At 44.9% G+C, this 21,935-nt stretch overlaps 1 protein-coding gene across 3 annotated transcripts in view; it reads left to right on the top strand.

Annotated features, from left to right (window-relative positions):
• The window catches only part of PPP1R1A (protein phosphatase 1 regulatory inhibitor subunit 1A), a 282,252-nt gene that overhangs the window by 237,252 nt on the left and 23,065 nt on the right, over positions 1 to 21,935 (top strand). For all 3 annotated transcript variants that reach the window (XM_073561422.1, XM_073561421.1, XM_073561423.1), the window contains exon 5: positions 21,077 to 21,313. In XM_073561422.1, the coding sequence (XP_073417523.1) occupies positions 21,077 to 21,313 (237 nt within the window). The remainder of the gene's footprint in view (positions 1 to 21,076; positions 21,314 to 21,935) is intronic.

Raw genomic sequence — 21,935 nt, 5'->3', positions numbered from 1 at the left:
CGGCGTACATGCTGGTTTCCAAGGTAAACAGCGGGTATCCAGGAATCGCGTGGCTCTTAGATACCCGATGTTTATCTTGGAAACCAGCGTGTACGCCGGTTTTCAAGGTAAACAGCGGGTATCCAGGAGTCGTGTGGCTCTTAGATACCCAACGTTTACATTAGAAACCAGCGTCGCTGATCCTGATCGTTGGGGTTGTCTATGTGACAGCTCACCAGTGATCAGCCTATCGATGTCCCAGTGATCCCATCATGTCGGATCGTTGGTGGGATCGCTGGGACATCATTATGTGTAACGGGGGCTTAAGTGTGACTGACGTCCTATGCAAGCCTTATCTATGTGCATTTTTTCTGCTAGGCAGCCAACCCCTCCATGGTTTGGTGGGTGTGGGTGTAGGGAGAGGACCCCCACAGAGTGTCCGGGCCAGAACCAAGGGGACCACCATCTGAGATCCTAAGGAAACAGTACCCCGGGAACAGAGGAGGAGAGTGGAAGAGTGGCCTTTTGAAGAAGTACTACCGGCCCCTGCAGTTCAATTGAGAGTGCAATCCGAGAACCCCTGGGAAGTAACTATCTGTACTCTACAGGCTACCGAAATTTCAACTCAGGGAAAGGGTCGAATCATCCTGGAACAAATGCGGGCCAAACTCTCTGGGCTAACTGCAGCCCAGCTCTCTCAGATAAAAACACTGCTCGGACAGTACCACGAGGTATTTGCTAGTCATGAGGAAGATTTTGGATGTACCACCGCCATCACCCATGGAATTCCCACGGCAGGAGCAGCCCCCATCCGTGAACGATATCGACAGATTCCTCCACAACTCTACCAAGAGGTGAAACCTTTGCTGGCCCAAATGCTACAAAAGGGAGTGATTTGAGAAAGCCAAAGCCCCTGGGCGGCTCCTATTGTGTTGGTCCGCAAAAAGGATGGCACCTTACGATTCTGCGTGGACTATCGAAAGCTGAATGTTTGCGCTATCAAAGACTCGTACCCCAAGTAGAAGAATCCTTGTCCGCCTTGGGGAAGGCGATGTACTTTTCTACTTTGGACCTGGTATACACATAGTATAGGGAGCTAAACCCAATTGTTATTTACCTTCAGCAGTGTGTATTTCACACTATTTAATCAAAGATGTGTTTCTTCTGCTTTTAGAACTATCGGGCCTTTTCCTAAAAATATTTAGACAGAAGTTTGTATAAATATAGCTTATGAATTTATGCTTAAGTAATAAACACTATTTGGAGATAATTTGTATGTAAAAAAATTAAAAAAGAAAAGGAAAAAACATTCTGTGATTATGTTGCATAAAGCTTAATTCTGTGAGCATCTATCATTACATTTGCACTCCCTTTTTTTAGAAATTTCCTTGTAAAAAGAATTTTATGAAATTTATTAATAAATGATTGGTTTTATTGATTCATCTATTTTTGCCTATTTGCCTTTGTTATGTCTGCACAAATTTGTGGCAGAAATTGAGATATAATTTGGACCTGGCCAGTGGGACTGGCCGGTACCTATGTCAGAAGAAGACAGGGCAAAGACGGCGTTCATACTTCCTATGGGGCTATTTGAGTTTAATTGAATGCCGTTCGGACTGGCCAACGCCCCGGGGACCTTTCAGCGGTTGATGGAGCGGTGTCTGGGAGATCTCAATTTTGAAGCCACGTTGATATACCTGGATAATATCATCATCTATGTTGCCACTTTTGAGGACCACCTGAAGCGGTTGAGGCAGGTACTCGAACGGCTGCAAAAGTACGAGTTGAAGGTAAAACCCCAAAAATGCCATCTATTGTGCACCCAGATCGAATATCAGGGTCATCTCGTCTCAGCGGAGGGCATAAGGCCGTCCCGGGAAAAGGTTGCTGTCATTCAGGGATGGCCTACTCCCGAGACGATAAAAGACGTGCGGGCCTTCCTAGGGTTGGCCGGATACTACAGTCGTTTCATAAAGAATTTTGCATGCCGGGCTCGAGCCCTGCACGACCTGCTGAAGGGGGCTCCCGCTGGGGCAAATGGACGAAAAATCCAGTGGCGACAACCTCAAGAAGAGGCCTTCCAAGACCTTAAGGCTGCGCTTTTGGATGCTCTGGTGTTAGCATATGCGGATTTCTCGCAACCGTTCATCCTGTACACTGACGGGAGTCTTCACGGGCTGGGGGCTGTGTTGTCACAAGTTCAAGAGGGCCGGGAGAGAGTGATCGCGTATGGAAGCCGCTCACTCCATGATTCCGAGCGCAACCCTGACAATTACAGCTCCTTTAAGCTCAAGCTCCTCCCAGTAGTGTGGACCATGACGGAGTAGTAGTGGTGCGGACCAACAATAACCCGCTGGCCCATTTGGAAAACGCCAAACTGGGAGCTCTGGAACAAAGATGGGTGGCCCGGATGGCGAAATTCAACTATAAAATTCTCTATAAAAGAGGGGCCGAGAATGTACACGCTGATGCTCTCTCCAGGATTCGACATACAACCCCAGGGAAAAGTCGAGACGACGAATTAGAAGGGGAAGAGATACCGTTCGCCCTCACCGCTGCCGTGCTTACAGCTGCCACCCAGGAAGTACCTCCCACGGAGACCCTAAGGGGCATGTTAGAGCAATCCCGGGATAAGTGGATCCAACAGCAGCAAGAAGACAAAGAAACTGGGCTTCTCTGGAAATGGGTAACCACTGGCAAACTGCCCACTGACTCACAAAGACAGACTTTGACTCAGGACATATCGCTGATGTTACAACAATGGGAGAGACTGGTTATCCGAAAGGGGCTATTGTATCGTAAAATGACATCACGAACAACATCTATGACGAGTTGGCAGGTAGTTGCGCCCGGAGCCCAACTTAACAAACTGACTTGAGAAGCCCACAAAAAAGGGGCTCATTTCAGAGCTCAAAAAAACCTTGCAATGGTTACAACAGAAAATTTACCATCCATGCTTGCATGCTGTTGTGGACGAGACTTGCCGGACCTGTCGCCTATGCGAATTAGCTAAACCGCCCGCACAGCGAGCCCCAGTACAAACAATCGTGACATCAGCGCCCCTCCATTCCGGTCAACAGCCGGCAAGCCCCCGAACGATACGGACAGGACCAGTTCATATGGCAACGAAAACTGACACCTCCGCAGACTAGCCCAAGTATACTGAGGCCCTCGCCCGAGGACTGGTGAGCTTACAGGATGGGGGAGTGTAGGGAGGAGGACCCCCACAGAGTGTACTGGCCGGAACCAAGGGGACCGCCATCTGAGTTCCTAAGGAAACAGTACCCGGGGAACAGAGGAGGAGAGTGGACTGTTGAGAGTGACAGGACAGCAAGGGGAGGGGCGAGTATAAAAGGGACAGGGAGCACGGAGAGGAGTCAGTTGGTGACACGGAGCAGGAGACGGAGGGGGCGTGAGAGAACGGGAAGGACACTGACAGTTGAGAGAAGAGACCAGCAGCAGTGGGTAGATATGCAGTGGCCCTCAGGAAAGAGGCGCCGAGCTTACCGATAGGGGACTGCCTCTTCACCCCAATCCCAGGTTACGATCTACCCCCGGTCATCATTGGCCATTACTACTGAGCTCGAGCCCTCCGCGGCCTGTCCGCTCCCTCTCCCAGCTGCTGCCATCCCCCTTCAGCACACGGTTGCGGTCTGCCCGCTGCCACCCGCGGATGCTGCCATTTCACTTCAGCCCGTGGTTGCGACCTGTCTATCACCACTCACAGCCACCTTCACCTCGCTGCAGTCGGCAGTTGGGGCCTGTTCCTCGTCAATAGAGACACTCTGCACACAGCCTCAGGCTGTGCACATGGCCAGTAAACCGCCACTCTTGAGGACTGCAATACAACCCTGCTTGGGGACAGGAGTCCCATTGAACTCGCTAACAAGCGCAACCCCGCTGTTACAACAGGGGGTTACTTCATCTCAGGACTCCATCAGGGCCTGTTGTGCCCCAACTCCTCCTGGGCACTGGAACACCTGGGCCCAGCGGCTGCGACGCCATGGCAGCCTCATCAAAGACGCCACAGCAGCCTTATCAAAGATGCCAGAGCAGCCTTATCAAAGACGCCAAAGCAGCTTCATCAGCAACACAGCTTCCACAGAGATGCCGAGGGACGTCAGGACAGATAAGTGACATTATAGAGTATAAGGACCTGTAGACGGCCATACCGTGGCCCCAGTGTAACCACTGCATCCTGCGAACCTGCTGTTACCTACATGGGGTGGTTGTTTTTATCAGTTTTATCAGTTTGCACCTGAGCTGCCCCTTGCCTTTATTAGTGGAGGCCTGCTGCATCCTGCTATATGTGCATTTGTCATCAGACAGGGTTTTGGGAAGGCCATATCTTGTGGTATGAGTTTTTTTGAATTTTTCCTGTTAGCTGTTTTAAAATGCATATTTCACCATTATCTTGCCATATAAACAGGCTACCGCTACCTGATGAAGAAGCAAAATTCTCATTTATTGGGTAATTTTCATTTCAAAATTGGGATTTTCATGCAGTATAAAAGATTACACTGTTTTACACACTGTATTTTCAAAAGTTGTCAGGTTCACTTATGAAATGAACCATTTCTCAATGATTTTGTCCTTCAGAATTCAAATTTGGCAATGCCAATTTTTGGTTTGCTCTTGTTTATATGATATCAAAGAGTTTTCCTTTTAGGCTATGTGCACACCATGCTTTTTTGATGCATTTTCGCAGCGTTTTTTTCCACGCAAAAATGGACCAAAAACGCAATGGAATCCTAATGCAAGCTAATTCTAAGACAATCCTGAAGTGTTGTGCACAAGATCAGTAAATTTCCACCAGTATTTGCAGTGCGTTTATTTCTGCAGCATGTCAATTCTTTTTGTGCTTCTGCACCCATTGACTTTAATTGAGTCAGTCAAATCCTCAGCAAAACATAGGTGTAAAAATGCGGATTTGTTGCAGATTTTCTGAGTTTTTGTTTTGCATTTTACCGGCTTCCTATAGTGTTTCCCAGGCTGTCATCTGTGTGATCTTATCGGTGGTAATGCAACTGCCGGTAAGACCGTCAGTCTGAGCGCTGCAGGATCATGCTGACAGATGTCAGAATTTCCCCGCGGCTGTGACTGTCATCCACGGTAATGCTTCCGCCGGTACTGTCGGTCACAGCGCTGGCAGACGTCAGCGTGACCCCCACGGCTGTGACTGTGACCCGCAGGCGTGGGCCGATGAGACTATTGCTCCCATCAAGCTATGTCTGCTGTCCCTGATAACAGCAGGTGCCGCTGTTGGGAGACATAGTCTCATCTGCCGACACCTGTGCTCACAGTTAAAAAAAAGGAAAATTACATACATATTCAAATAAAAATAAAACAACCATTATGCTCACCCTTAACGCCCAACCCCCAATGCCAACGTCTCCTAGAAATAATGTAAAATAATAAACCAACATATACTCACCTGTCCGCCATAGTCCAGGTAATCCGAGTGTCCCACGTCGATCTCAAGTGTAGAACAGTCACATCGGGAGATGTGACTGCTCCACCCAGCCGCCGGCGATACAGTTACAGGAGGCAATCGCTCCCACAGTGTATCACTGAGCTGCCGTGAGAGTTCACCGGAGTTCATCAGCTCCGCTGCTCTCATTTACGGCACTGCTGTGTAAGAACTTTCCTACACAGCAGTGGTGCCGTAAGGGAGATCACCGGAGCTGATCAAGTGATGAACTCCTATGACCTCTCTCATTGCAGCTCAGTGATACACTGACAGGAGGTAATCACTCCCACATGTATCACTGGATGTCTTTGAGAGGAGTCACATCACTGATGTGACTGCTCTCAAAGTGATCAGGATCGACATGGGACATTAAGGATTGTCTTCTCGGCAGACAGGTGAGGAATATTTTGGTTTATTATTTTATTTTTGTTGCAGGAGAAGTTGGCTTATGTGGATTAGGCGTTCGGTGAGTATGGTTTAATTAAGATTATTAAAGGTCATTGTCATTATTTCAAATAAAGGACTTTATTCTGGATGTCTGTCTTTTTAGACAATATCACTATGGGGTTACTAATGGAGCCTGTGGGCTTGATATCACCTGACAATACAAAGGTGACATCAACCTCACAAATATGAACCCCACTTGCCACCACTACAGGGCAAGTGGGAAGAATGAGGCTAAGCGCCAGATTTGGTGCATCTTATAGATGCGCCTTTTCTGGCGTAGCCGACAACTGATGTTTTTAGCCTGGGAGGGGCCAATATCCATATGAGCCTGGAGCGGTCTGCCTAGCCTTTGCTGGTTAGATTTTATAGGGGGGCCAAGTGTGATTTTTTTTTTCTGGGCTCTTCCTGTAAACTAGCCAGTAAAGTCTAAGCAAACAGCTGTGAGCTGATATTAATAGCCTGGGAACCTTTATGGCTATTGGCTCCTTCCCAGAATATTAACATCAGCCCTCAGCCATCGGCTTTCCCTCTGCTGATTATTAAAATTATGTGGGAGCCCATGCCATTTTTTTTTTTCATTTTTTTCTTTAAAATTAACAGTTGCTGTGTGGTTACAGCCTATGTAAGTTCCTTCTGTTAACTCTCCTACAAAGGCTGGTGACAATGTGTTTGTGTTTACTTATCGGCTTAGTAATGAAGGTACGGGCTGACACCATTTCATTATGAAGCACATAGCTATGTGACAATGACAGCTCCTGACACCAAGCCCAACTACTGCATCAGCATGAAAAAGGTGGTGTTGAACCAAGAAATTACATCACAAAACATTTTTTAAAATATCTTTATTTAGCTCAAAAATGCATTCATTGCTGTACAAAAACGCATACAAAAAATACATTACGTTTGCAAATAAAAAGATGCAGAATTTTTTGTTATGCCAATTTTCTGATATTTATTTAGAAGAAACTTAGCAACAATTCAAATAACTATAACATGTCTAAACACTATTGTGATTTATGAACAATTATAAACAAAATTTGGACCTCATTCAGTGACAACTCATTTTTGCTTGACTATTGTACTTCTGCATCTCATCATCTCTTACAATTGTCCAACAGTACTCTGTAAGCATTGATGGATTCAATTTTCCTTGATATCTTTTCTCCATAGCTGCAATAGCTTGGTAAAATTTCTCACTATGATCGTCACTCACTGCTCCGCAGATTGGTGAAAATAAGTCTAGATGCGAATGTGAGAAATGAATCTTTAAGGACATGTTACAGCCAAGATCCTTATATGTTTTGAGATTTCCACCAACTCTTCATAGTGATCTGTTCTTTAGTTTCCCACAAAATTAGTAACCACTAATGCAAATGCTACCCATGCATCCCTTTCCTTGCCCTGCAACAAACGGATAAACTCTTTATCTTGATCTTGAAGAAGCTTATGAATCTGAGGTCCAATAAAAACTTTCTGTTATCATTGCTTCACTCAACCTTGGAAATTTATCAATGAGATTCTTGAATGCTTTGCATTTTTATCCATTGCCTTTATGAAGCAGTGCTTGAATGACACCGCCGGGCAGAACTCAAATACGGTACAGTAGACGAGGAGGCAGAAACAAAACACTGGATTTTATAGGGGGGCCAAGTGTGATTTTTGTTTTCTGGGCTCTTCCTGTAAACTAGCCAGTAAAGTCTAAGCAAACAGCTGTAAGCTGATATTAATAGCCTGGGAACCTTTATGGCTATTGGCTCCTTCCCAGAATATTAACATCAGCCCTCAGCCATCGGCTTTCCCTCTGCTGATTATTAAAATTATGTGGGAGCCCATGCCATTTTTTTTTTTCATTTTTTTCTTTAAAATTAACAGTTGCTGTGTGGTTACAGCCTATGTAAGTTCCTTCTGTTAACTCTCCTACAAAGGCTGGTGACAATGTGTTTGTGTTTACTTATCGGCTTAGTAATGAAGGTACGGGCTGACACCATTTCATTACGAAGCACATAGCTATGTGACAATGACAGCTCCTGACACCAAGCCCAACTACTGCATCAGCATGAAAAAGGTGGTGTTGAACCAAGAAATTACATCACAAAACATTTTTTAAAATATCTTTATTTAGCTCAAAAATGCATTCATTGCTGTACAAAAACGCATACAAAAAATACATTACGTTTGCAAATAAAAAGATGCAGAATTTTTTGTTATGCCAATTTTCTGATATTTATTTAGAAGAAACTTAGCAACAATTCAAATAACTATAACATGTCTAAACACTATTGTGATTTATGAACAATTATAAACAAAATTTGGACCTCATTCAGTGACAACTCATTTTTGCTTGACTATTGTACTTCTGCATCTTATCATCTCTTACAATTGTCCAACAGTACTCTGTAAGCATTGATGGATTCAATTTTCCTTGATATCTTTTCTCCATAGCTGCAATAGCTTGGTAAAATTTCTCACTATGATCGTCACTCACTGCTCCGCAGATTGGTGAAAATAAGTCGAGATGCGAATGTGAGAAATGAATCTTTAAGGACATGTTACAGCCAAGATCCTTATATGTTTTGAGATTTCCACCAACTCTTCATAGTGATCTGTTCTTTAGTTTCCCACAAAATTAGTAACCACTAATGCAAATGCTACCCATGCATCCCTTTCCTTGCCCTGCAACAAACGGATAAACTCTTTATCTTGATCTTGAAGAAGCTTATGAATCTGAGGTCCAATAAAAACTTTCTGTTATCATTGCTTCACTCAACCTTGGAAATTTATCAATGAGATACTTGAATGCTTTGCATTTTTATCCATTGCCTTTATGAAGCAGTGCTTGAATGACACCGCCGGGCAGAACTCAAATACGGTACAGTAGACGAGGAGGCAGAAACAAAACACTGGATTTATTGAAAGACCGAGGTTTATATGCCAGAAAATAAGACTTAGGGTACCGTTACACTTAGCGATGCACCAGCGATCCCGATAACGATATGGATCGCTGGTGCATCGCTAAGTGGTCGCTAGTGAGATGCCAAACAGGCAGATCTCACCAGCGACATAGCAGCGGTCGGGGGTCACTACTTATAAGTTTATTTAGTTGAGCTCTTCCTCCAGGTTAATGGATCCGTTTTCTTAAAGGTCTGGGCAACTTTTATTCCCACTTTCAATGTTGAGGGAATACTTGTCTCTCTCAGGGTACAGGTGCTTGGGGACAACTACTTTGGTTGTATGATGCGACTCTTTCCTTCTGACACGGTCCTGGTGATCAATCCTGCGGTATCCGATCACTATATTTTCCCTTAAAGCCGATAGTTCATTTTCCAGTCTCTCAGTGTTAGGACACACTTATTTTCCAGTCTCTCTATCACAGGCAAAAATCTTTCTCTCACAGGCACGGGTCTCTCTTCACTTACTGAACAGACACTTCCTGTATCTTGTTCAAACCAACACATGTCAAGCTGCAGGGGGAAAAGGACTGCTCAAAGTGAACACAAATCAGAGGGGAGCATTGTCACTCAAAGTCACAGTAAAACGTCCCTAGAAATTCCCACACAGCAATGGCATAAAGTGAGACTAGGGACTTTTTTTTTTTTTTTAAGTGGCGGAGGAATACAGTGCGGAAGGATACCTACCTTCCGTCATTGGATTCCTGCAGCCCGTAGAGAACGGCAGCATCATCTGATGCTGCAGTTCTCTACCCAAGATCGTCGTGGGACACACTCGTGGACTGCTTCGGATCGTGGGTGAGTATTTTTGTGGTTTGTTATGTTAATATTTATTCCGGAAAAGACAATGGCTTCGGGGAACAATGTGACAAGTATTGGTAAGTATGTTACTCTATGTTATATGTACTGTATGTCTATGTATGTATTGTATGTAGTATGTATGTAGTATATATGTGGTATGTATGTAGCATGTAGTATGTATGTAGTATGTATGTAGCATGCATGTAGTATATATGTAGTATGTATGTAGCATGTAGTATGTATGTAGCATGCATGTAGTATATATGTAGTATGTATGTAGCATGTAGTATGTATGTAGCATGTAGTATGTATGTAGCATGTAGTATGTATGTAGCATGCATGTAGTATATATGTAGTATGTAGCATGTAGTATGTATGTAGCATGCATGTAGTATGTATGTAGCATGCATGTAGTATGTATGTGTTATGTATGTAGCATGTAGCGTGCATGTAGCATGCATGTAGTATGTATGTAGTATGTATGTAGTATATATGTAGTATGTATGTAGCATGCATGTAGTATATATGTAGTATGTATGTAGTATATATGTAGTATGTATGTTGCATGTAGTATGAATGTAGCATGTATGTAGTATGTAGTATGAATGTAGCATGTATGTAGTATGCATGTTGTATGAATGTAGCATGTATGTAGCATGTAATTTTTTTTTTTTTTTTTTTTTTTTTTTTTACATTTAACACATTAGCCGGATGATGGGACTACTACTGTCCCATCATTGGCTAATGTGTCAATCACTGTCATGGTAGCAGGCATCGCCCGATGGGACTTGTAGTCCCATCGGACGATGCCTGCACAGACCCCCGAAGCCTGCACAGACCACCGGCAGGCCGGCACAGCCCCCCGGAGCCTGCACAGACCACCGGCAGGCCGGCACAGCCCCCCGGCAGGCCGGCACAGCCCCCCGGCAGGCCGGCACAGCCCCCCGGCAGGCCGGCACAGCCCACCGGAGCCTGCACAGACCACCGGAGCCTGCACAGACCCCCTGGCAGGCCGGCACAGCCCCCCGAAAGGCCCGTACAGACCCCAGAGAGGCTGTACAAGGGCAGGAAAGGGTTTTTCTTATTCCGATACCGGAAGTCCCATAGACTTGAATGGGACTTCCGGTATCGGAATCGGCGATACCGATACTTTTTTTAAAGATCGGCCGATACCATCCGATACGATACTTTGAAGTATCGGACGGTATCGCTCAACTCTATTCATGACACCTAGCTCCCTCTTCTTCCTCAGTTGACTCGACAGAAAATGTTTCTGGTGCTTTTGGAACCAGAAGCTGTACTGAATGTGGCACTGGGCGTTTTGCTGATGGAATGTTTGGATCCTGTAAAGTCTACTTCTTCTTTCTTAAAACTACTTTCCTAATAGTGGGCACCATGCAGAAATAGCAATTGGTAATGTGATCAGTTGGTTTTATCCAGATCATTAAAATTAGAGCCAATGAGCAAATGTAAGCATCATATCTGTTTTCAGCACCACAAAATTAGTTCAGTTCAACTGTTTTCGTCTCTGAACCAATTTGGCCGCAGAACAGTGTTATCGTTGTCGGCGGTGCATCATCCGGTATAACCACTGCCGAGAACAATGGCGGCCTGCGCGCACTCGGATGACATCTGAGCGCAGTCCGATTTCTGCAGCTCCACAGAATGCATAAAAATGGAGATTTTTTTTCTCCATCTTCTCCTCTTGCGAGTAATTTGGATAAAACTATGATCCCACTCCGATTCTTAGATGTGAGAATATATGGCTGTCTGCACCTGTCCTGAAGGTTATCAACTGCATGCAACAAAAAAACAAAACCCCTTATTACCTGAATGCATACCAAATATATATTGTTACTTTATGGTAAAAAGAAAATCACACTAAACCATTTATAACGCACATTTAACTGCTACAAACAAAATAGCTTTATTGCTGCTTGAAGTAAGTTGCTATGAGACATGCAATAAAAGGCAAAACGTAATCGCTTCACAGTTATATAAAAATTGCAAAATAAATATTTAACAATCGTTTCTGCTGCTAAAATCCGAAGCGCGTAGATGCACTGAGTGCATTATTCTCCGGTTAATTCCGAAGAGCTGATGAAATTTTAACGTCGCCTATTACACCTGTAGTTTTACACAACCTCCCACTCACAAACAAGACATGATGGTGTCTGATGTGCTAGAGCAGATTGTAACGCACGCTCCCACCCACGGATGAGCATAAAGTCTACGCACTCCGACAGCTATTCTCACATCACAGAAGCACGTCAGTCGTTTACACGTCGTCATGCAGCAACCAGCTTAATGAGCCAATACTCGTCTAATGCACATTACCCTCATTATTTAGATAAAATCTGTTTTAGATTATTGCCGCTCAACTACTGCGAGTATGTGATGCGCGAGTGAGCTCCAGCACTGAAACTCAATCATTTACATAATCCTATTATTGGCGTCGTTATACAGGGACAATCATTACCGACTTCACTCAGATCAGATGCTTCTCCTATCCATCTGATACACAAATTCCGAAGTTTGGAACTTTTCTAGATCAATACTCAAGAGTTGTTCATGAATGTTACCCTGGATGTGCTTCTAAAATAATGGACCAGCAGCTTCTATGGCCGGCATCGGGGAACAACGCGCTACTGTGAAGCATGAGGGCTGATTGTTTGGTAGCTAGGTAAGACTTCAAGGCATGCACGCTGTAGGCCACTACTGAGAATCAATTGTGTAGGAATCCATAAAAATGTTGATGAATTGTGATACTGTTTAATAAGTCAAAATATTCCAAATGTTATCAAAGCTGGAAATTGTATGCATTTCCACATTGGTAGATGAGAGGGACAGGTGACATCACGTCTACTGATACCTAATGAATAGAGATGGGTGAATCAACTAGCAGGACTCCTGTCCATTGGCCAGGTCAGAAATCTATGTCCGCTGGACAGAAAGCCTGCAACACTACTTACTTCCCGGCAGGGGTGTACATGGAAATCATGGGAGCCATTAGCAGAAGTCCTAATTATGCCCCCTCCAGCCCCCCAAAAAACAAATTACATATATACTTGGTGGAATAGGCAAGGTCATGGCACATAGGCATAGTCACAGAAGGGCACATCACCCAACTTTTAAAAATAAAGAGTGGGACATGTACTGCAGGATTTACAAAGTAATTTTTCCACTATTGGGGCCTTTAGTGTATTTCCCAACTATAATAAACATTCCATGGTCTCCATAAAACATGATGCCTGCAAAATTTCCCCCAAACATAGTATGAAACCCACACAGTGAGCTCGTGGACAATACCCTCCACATACACAGTGTGATGGTCCCTTCAGTCCGACAGCAAAGTATGACAGCCGTACAGTCTCATAACACAGTATAACGGCTCCGACACAGCAGTCCACACAGTATAATGGCCCTCAAAGCTCTCAATATACTATTAAAGCCCCACAGCCCTCTACACAATACTATATAATGACCCCCCACAGCCCTCCACACAGTATAATGGCCCTCAAAGCTCTCAATATACTATTAAAGCCCCACAGCCCTCTACACAATACTGTATAATGACCCTCCACACAGTATAATGGCTCCCACACAATCCTCAACATATTATGATGGTCCCACACAGTATGATGGCCCAGAAACAGCCCTCCACACAGTATAATGGCCCCCAAACCTCTCCATATACTATTAAAGCCCCACAGCCCTCCACACAGTATAATGGCTCCCACACAGTCCTCGACATATTATGATGGTCCCACACAGTATGATGGCCCAGAAACAGCCCTCCAAACAGTATAATGGCCCCCAAATCTCTCCATATACTATTAAAGCCCCACAGCCCTCCACACAGTATAATGGCTCCCACACAGTCCTTGACATATTATGATGGCCCCACACAGTATGATGGCCCAGAAACAGCCCCCCCCACAGTATAATGGCCCCCAAATCTCTCCATATACTATTAAAGCCCCACAGCCCTCCACACAGGATAATGGCTGCCACACAGTCCTCAACATATTATGATGGTCCCACACAGTATGATGGCCCAGAAACAGCCCTCCAAACAGTATAATGGCCCCCAAATCTCTCCATATACTATTAAAGCCCCACAGCCCTCCACACAGTATAATGGCTCCCACACAGTCCTTGACATATTTTGATGGCCCCACACAGTATGATGGCCCAGAAACAGCCCCCCCCACAGTATAATGGCCCCCAAATCTCTCCATATACTATTAAAGCCCCACAGCCCTCCACACAGGATAATGGCTGCCACACAGTCCTCAACATATTATGATGGTCCCACACAGTATGATGGCCCAGAAACAGCCCTCCACACAGTATAATGGCCCCCAAACCTCTCCATATACTATTAAAGCCCCACAGCCCTCCACACAGTATAATGGCTCCCACACAGTCCTCAACATATTATGATGGTCCCACACAGTATGATGGCCCAGAAACAGCCCTCCACACAGTATAATGGCCCCCAAACCTCTCCATATACTATTAAAGCCCCACAGCCCTCCACACAGTATAATGGCTCCCACACAGTCCTCGACATATTATGATGGCCCCACACAGTATGATGGCCCAGAAACAGCCCTCCAAACAGTATAATGGCCCCCAAATCTCTCCATATACTATTAAAGCCCCACAGCCCTCCACACAGTATAATGGCTCCCACACAGTCCTTGACATATTATGATGGCCCCACACAGTATGATGGCCCAGAAACAGCCCCCCCCCCACAGTATAATGGCCCCCAAATCTCTCCATATACTATTAAAGCCCCACAGCCCTCCACACAGGATAATGGCTGCCACACAGTCCTCAACATATTATGATGGTCCCACACAGTATGATGGCCCAGAAACAGCCCTCCACACAGTATAATGGCCCCCAAACCTCTCCATATACTATTAAAGCCCCACAGCCCTCCACACAGTATAATGGCTCCCACACAGTCCTCGACATATTATGATGGCCCCACACAGTATGATGGCCCAGAAACAGCCCTCCAAACAGTATAATGGCCCCCAAATCTCTCCATATACTATTAAAGCCCCACAGCCCTCCACACAGTATAATGGCTCCCACACAGTCCTTGACATATTATGATGGCCCCACACAGTACGATGGCCCAGAAACAGCCCCCCCCACAGTATAATGGCCCCCAAATCTCTCCATATACTATTAAAGCCCCACAGCCCTCCACACAGGATAATGGCTGCCACACAGTCCTCAACATATTATGATGGTCCCACACAGTATGATGGCCCAGAAACAGCCCTCCAAACAGTATAATGGCCCCCAAATCTCTCCATATACTATTAAAGCCCCACAGCCCTCCACACAGTATAATGGCTCCCACACAGTCCTTGACATATTATGATGGCCCCACACAGTATGATGGCCCAGAAACAGCCCCCCCCACAGTATAATGGCCCCCAAATCTCTCCATATACTATTAAAGCCCCACAGCCCTCCACACAGGATAATGGCTGCCACACAGTCCTCAACATATTATGATGGCCCCACACAGTATGATGGCCCAGAAACAGCCCTCCAAACAGTATAATGGCCCCCAAATCTCTCCATATACTATTAAAGCCCCACAGCCCTCCACACAGTATAATGGCTCCCACACAGTCCTTGACATATTTTGATGGCCCCACACAGTATGATGGCCCAGAAACAGCCCCCCCCACAGTATAATGGCCCCCAAATCTCTCCATATACTATTAAAGCCCCACAGCCCTCCACACAGGATAATGGCTGCCACACAGTCCTCAACATATTATGATGGTCCCACACAGTATGATGGCCCAGAAACAGCCCTCCACACAGTATAATGGCCCCCAAACCTCTCCATATACTATTAAAGCCCCACAGCCCTCCACACAGTATAATGGCTCCCACACAGTCCTCAACATATTATGATGGTCCCACACAGTATGATGGCCCAGAAACAGCCCTCCACACAGTATAATGGCCCCCAAACCTCTCCATATACTATTAAAGCCCCACAGCCCTCCACACAGTATAATGGCTCCCACACAGTCCTCGACATATTATGATGGCCCCACACAGTATGATGGCCCAGAAACAGCCCTCCAAACAGTATAATGGCCCCCAAATCTCTCCATATACTATTAAAGCCCCACAGCCCTCCACACAGTATAATGGCTCCCACACAGTCCTTGACATATTATGATGGCCCCACACAGTATGATGGCCCAGAAACAGCCCCCCCCCCACAGTATAATGGCCCCCAAATCTCTCCATATACTATTAAAGCCCCACAGCCCTCCACACAGGATAATGGCTGCCACACAGTCCTCAACATATTATGATGGTCCCACACAGTATGATGGCCCAGAAACAGCCCTCCACACAGTATAATGGCCCCCAAACCTCTCCATATACTATTAAAGCCCCACAGCCCTCCACACAGTATAATGGCTCCCACACAGTCCTCGACATATTATGATGGCCCCACACAGTATGATGGCCCAGAAACAGCCCTCCAAACAGTATAATGGCCCCCAAATCTCTCCATATACTATTAAAGCCCCACAGCCCTCCACACAGTATAATGGCTCCCACACAGTCCTTGACATATTTTGATGGCCCCACACAGTATGATGGCCCAGAAACAGCCCCCCCCCACAGTATAATGGCCCCCAAATCTCTCCATATACTATTAAAGCCCCACAGCCCTCCACACAGGATAATGGCTGCCACACAGTCCTCAACATATTATGATGGTCCCACACAGTATGATGGCCTAGAAACAGCCCTCCACACAGTTTGATTACCCCTACATACAGTTGATGGCCCCTAAATCTCCCCATATTTGCCCCACATTCCCCTACACACAGAATGATAGCCCCACAGTTTATCCCTCACACTCAGTATATTCCCATATAATGTAATCATTGATTAACACACAAAAAAAAAAAGAACACTAACTCACCTCTCCCTGCTCTCCTGCTGGTCTGGTCTCTACAGCATGTTCTTTGAAGCTTTGCATGGGGTGCAGAATGTACAGACGTCGTTGTGCCCCCTGCGCTGACATTTCAGAGTGCGGATGCACAGTGAGAATGATAGAACATTATATTCAAATATATTTGCAGGTAACGTTGAAAGTATGACACTGGGTAGGGGGGACTATATAACAGCCACGTAGTTTGCCGCTATTAGCACTCCACCACTGATGGACTGGAGTCTTGCGAATCAATTCATCCATCTCTACTACTGGACGCATGCACATTCTAAGGTATTGTGCAAGGTTTTAGTATTATATGAGATTTAGGCTTTGTTTCAAAATAATAAAAGAGGGTTCTCATCTGGATTTCTATTATAAATCAATTTGCTCATTTCAACTATTATACATATGTGGGGAAGGTGACTTGACGGACAGACATGACTGGTAGAAGGAGGGGACGGTTTGTGCACTAGTGACAGAGATTGACAGGTTAGAAAGGTAACAGCAGGGAAAGACAGAAAAGGGAGTGCAGTACCGGGGGTACCGATTGGAAGAAGACCTCGGGCAAGTGAAGCGCTGGGGGGTAGATTGGTCTAGGACAGCCCCCATTGAAAGATCCGCGAGGTGCGTTACTGCGACTGGAGCTCAAGAATAGGTACCCGGGCCTGGCGATACAGTGGTGTAAAGAAGCTGCAGCGCGTGTTTGGTGGTCGTCAGGAGGATGACAAATAAATCCGGAACTGTTACAAGTGGAAGCTGTCTCCATCTCGTCTTTGCCTCGTCTGGTAAGCAGTGGTCCACCCCCCAAGCCCGGCCCCCTACCACACATACTTAGTTGTCTGTGATGTGTTGGTCATAACTGTGATCAGGCCAGTAGTGTAGCTACTGGGGGGACAGAGGGGGCTGTCGCTGTTAGGGGCCTACCCGGAGCTACGTTACTAACTATTGCAGCACGTCGATACAGTTACACTCTGCAACTCGATCTCCCTGCACTGCCATGCGGCTGCTATGGGGCCCTTGAGCAGAGCCCCTTGCCCATCATCCAAGTTTAACTGTATCGCCTGGATGCCGATTCAGTTGAAAGCAATCATGAGACAGGAAGAGACATGATCACTCTCCCACCATTCCCCCTCTGACCTCAATGACACAGACACTGACAGCAGTCACAATGACGTTTCCATGCAGTCGCTGCCCTGTGTTAAAGATAGGTATGCAGGGAAACGCTGGACGCATGCAGCAATAGGCAGAGCATGGGCAGAGCTTCACGGAGGAAGAAAGGAGGAAGTAGGCTGCCATCTGCAGCCCTCCTGAACACTACAGTCATGGCCAAAAGTTTTGAGAATGACACAAATATTAATTTTTACAAAGTCTACTGCTTCATTTTTTCTAATGGCAATTTGCATATACTCCAGAATGTTATAAAGAGTGATCAGCTTAACAGCAATTACTTGCAAAGTCAATATTTGCCTAGAAAATGAACTTTATCCCCCAAAACACATTTCAACATCATTGCAGCCCTGCCTTAAAAGGACCAGCTAACATCGTTTCAGTGATAGCTCCATTAACACAGGTGTGGGTGTTGATGAGGACAGGGCTGGAGATCAATCTGTCATGATTAAGTAAGAATGACACCACTGGACACTTTAAAAGGAGGCTGGTGCTTGGCATCATTGTTTCTCTTCTGTTAACCATGGTTATCTCTAAAGAAACACGTGCAGTCATCATTGCACTGCACAAAAATGGCCTAACAGGGAAGAGTATCGCAGCTAGAAAGATTGCACCTCAGTCAACAATCTATCGCATCATCAAGAACTTCAAGGAGAGAAGTTCCCTTGTTGCCAAAAAGGCTCCAGGGCGCCCAAGAAAGACCAGCAAGCGCCAGGACCATCTCTTAAAAGTGTTTCAGCTGCGGGATCGGGCTACCAGCAGTGCAGAGCTTGCTCAGAAATGGCAACAGGCAGGTGTGAGTGCATCTGCACGCACTGTGAGGTGGAGACTCTTGGAGCAAGGCCAGGTCTCAAGGAGGGCAGCAAAGAAGCCACTTCTCTCCAGGAAAAACATCATGGACAGCCTGATAATTCTGCAAGAGGTACAGGGAGTGGAGTGCTGAGGACTGGGGTAAAGTCATTTTCTCTGATGAATCCCCTTTTCGATTGTTTGGGACATCTGGAAAACGGCTTATTCGGAGAAGACCAGGTGAGCGCTACCACCAGTCTTGTCTCATGCCAACTGTCAAGCATCCTGAAACCATTCATGTGTGGGGTTGCTTCTCAGCCAAGGGAATGGGCTCTCTCTCAGTCTTGCCTAAAAACACAGCCAAGAATAAAGAATGGTACCAGAATGTCCTCCAAGAGCAGTTTGGCGATCAACAATGCCTTTTTCAACATGATGGAGCACCTTGCCATAAAGCAAAGGTGATAACTAAATGGCTCAGGGAACAAAACATAGAGATTTTGGGGCCATGGCCTGGAAACTCCCCAGATCTTAATCCCATTGAGAACTTGTGGTCAATCATCAAGAGACGGGTGGACAAACAAAAACCTTCAAATTCAGACAAAATAAAAGCATGGATTTTGCAAGAATGGACTGCTATCAGTCAGGATTTGATCCAGAAGTTGATTGAGAGCATGCCAGGGAGAATTGCTGAGGTCCTGAAGAAGGGTCAACACTGCAAATATTGACTTGCTGCATTAACTCATTCTAACTGTCAATATAACCTTTTGCTACTCATAATATGATTGCAATTATATTTCTGTATGTGATAAAAACATCTGACAAACACACACAAAAACCAGAGGCCAGCAGATCATGTGAAAATATAATATTTGTGTCATTCTCAAAACTTTTGGCCATGACTGTAGTGTGAAACCAGCCTTAGCGGCACTCTGTGGAGGACATTATGGTTGACATTGAAAGGCTAAGCTTACACGAGTGCATTAAAAAAATACATAATTTTCATTAGGAGACAAGCACCTACACAGCCATATCACTACCCCCATATGTAAGAATCTGCTGACAGGTTCCCTTTAAGAGCTATTTCTTGTGAACACAATCTAGGAGACATCAATGCTTAGGATGCAGAAGGATCATTTGCTGTAAGCTGGGACATTTTGTTTAATTGACACCAGCAAGATTAACCTGTGGTGCTCATTTCACGCAATCTAGAGTCGTAGAGAACAGGGGTGAGTCTATAATGAGACAACTGGGGGGAAATGTCTGGGCCACCGGAATTTTGAGAGAAAAACAGAGAACCAATTAAAAGATGCAAATTTTCATGCTGCAGCAATTTTTAACATAATTTTACAATTTAGATATCATTTACATTAGACACTGAGTAACTTTGGAAATAAATAACGTGATTTATACCAGAGTTTATAACCCAGAGCTGCGTTCAGATTTCTGCCGGTTGCAGTTGAGAAATCTCTTAACAGTTTAGCGGAGCTCCTGTAGTGCCAATCTCTAACTACTAAGCAATCTGGGAGAACAGTCTCTGTGGAGAAGACATGGAGCCAGCAGGCCATGCTGGGAGCTTTTATGGCTACAGCTTTGGACCTTCTGAGATATTTTTCTGCATAATGGGCCCTGTTTATTAAGATTGGTGTTTTGCAGTCCAGTCTTAAAGGGAACCTGTCACCATGAAAATGCCATCCAATCTGCAGGCACCATGTTAGGTTTACCTATGTTTTATTGCGCCATTAATAAATATACAGCTCTGGCAAAAATTAAAAGACCACCACATCAAAACCCTGTCATGAGCAGCCCATTCTCCAGACCTGAACCCCATTGAAAACCTCTGGGGTTTTTTTAATTTTGACCATTTTTCCTTTTTTAGAAAAAAAAACAAAAATTTATTGCTTGGAAATTTGGAGACATGTATTCAGAAGTTTGTAGACTAAAAGAACAATTTACATTTTACTCAAAAATATACCTATAAAGAGAAAAATCAGACAAACTGAACATTTGGAAGTAGTCTCTTAATTTTTGCCAGAACTGTATGTATGTGTATATAACAACCTCACTAGAATGGACTTATTGCTCAGTACGCGTCGGTGCACTTTTGCTTTTTATGCTTATATGTTATCTTGTGATTTTACAAACTACCTAAATAACAAGTGATTGTATTTATTACTTGTGGCATAGTATTTGCACCGGTGCCCTTTCCCCCTTGACCAAGGTCTGTGAGGAGTCGGGTTCTATTACTACAGGTATTAGTGAGAATCTGTCAGCAGGTTTTTGCTATGAAATCTGATGACGGCATGAGGTAGGGGTTAAAACACTGATCCTGTGATGTGTCACTTATCGAGCTGTGTGCTGTTGTTTACTTACAATTAAGGTTTTATCACCAGGTCCATGAAGAGAGGCATTTTAGGGAGCTGTGAACCATAGTTACAATATTTTAATGTTACTCTTTTTTTGCTCTTTCTTCAGAGCTCCAGTTATTAGCAGAACATCACTTGTGCAAACAGAACTCAGAAGAGGAGGGTACCCCGCAGAGTAAGAACAGCGCGGATAACCGACCAAACTTGGGGTGCTGTTGCCATGGTAACACAGCCACAATTCCAGCATCTCAGCAGATGAGCTCATGTAGCTGCTTTACACAGGATGGACAACAGGAGAAAAACTCACCGGGGAGGAAACAGGATTGTCAGCCAGACTGCTCAAAAGGTAATCCGGACGGTCTCATCAGCACTGCTCATTTTGGTAATCAAGATTATATTGTGTAGTGTACTTATAGGTTTGAAAAAAAAGGAACAGTTATGTTTCGACACTTGTGCTTGTTTTTTCCCTTTCTTCAGCTCTGTCCAAATTTTTATTCATTATTTACGCCAAAACGTCCAGTTAACTTTTCTAGTATTTTAACTCCAAGTATAATCTAGTCTGCATCAAAGTCTTGTGATCAAAAGTACTAGATCCCAACAAAAGCCCATCAGGGTTTGTAAAAAGATTTAGGTAGCACTGACATAGCTCCTATTAAACAGAGACCTTGGCGGTGATTTGTGTGTCAGGGCTCATGCAGATGAGAGGGTATACAGTAGACGTGAAATATCAGATTTTTCGGATTTGTAGGACAGCCCCCAATGACCCATGTTATTCAGTAGGGCTTTTCAGATTAATGATTTTTCCCTCCTTAAGACTATCCGTGAAAATAAAAATCGCAGCATGCACTACTTTTACCTGAGTCTTGTATGAGTCTCACCTATACAAATGCATGGGTGCAAGACAAAAAAATCAAAACAAAGGAATGCTCGCAGTGGCAGGGTGCCGGTGTGTAAAGGTGATGTCAAAT

This window comes from Dendrobates tinctorius, unplaced genomic scaffold (assembly GCF_039654945.1).
Source record: "Dendrobates tinctorius isolate UK_male_01 unplaced genomic scaffold, ASM3965494v1 ptg000319l, whole genome shotgun sequence".
Lineage (NCBI taxonomy): Eukaryota > Metazoa > Chordata > Amphibia > Anura > Dendrobatidae > Dendrobates > Dendrobates tinctorius.
Note: the sequence above shows the minus strand (reverse complement) of the source record. Positions and strands in the feature narration are given on the sequence as shown.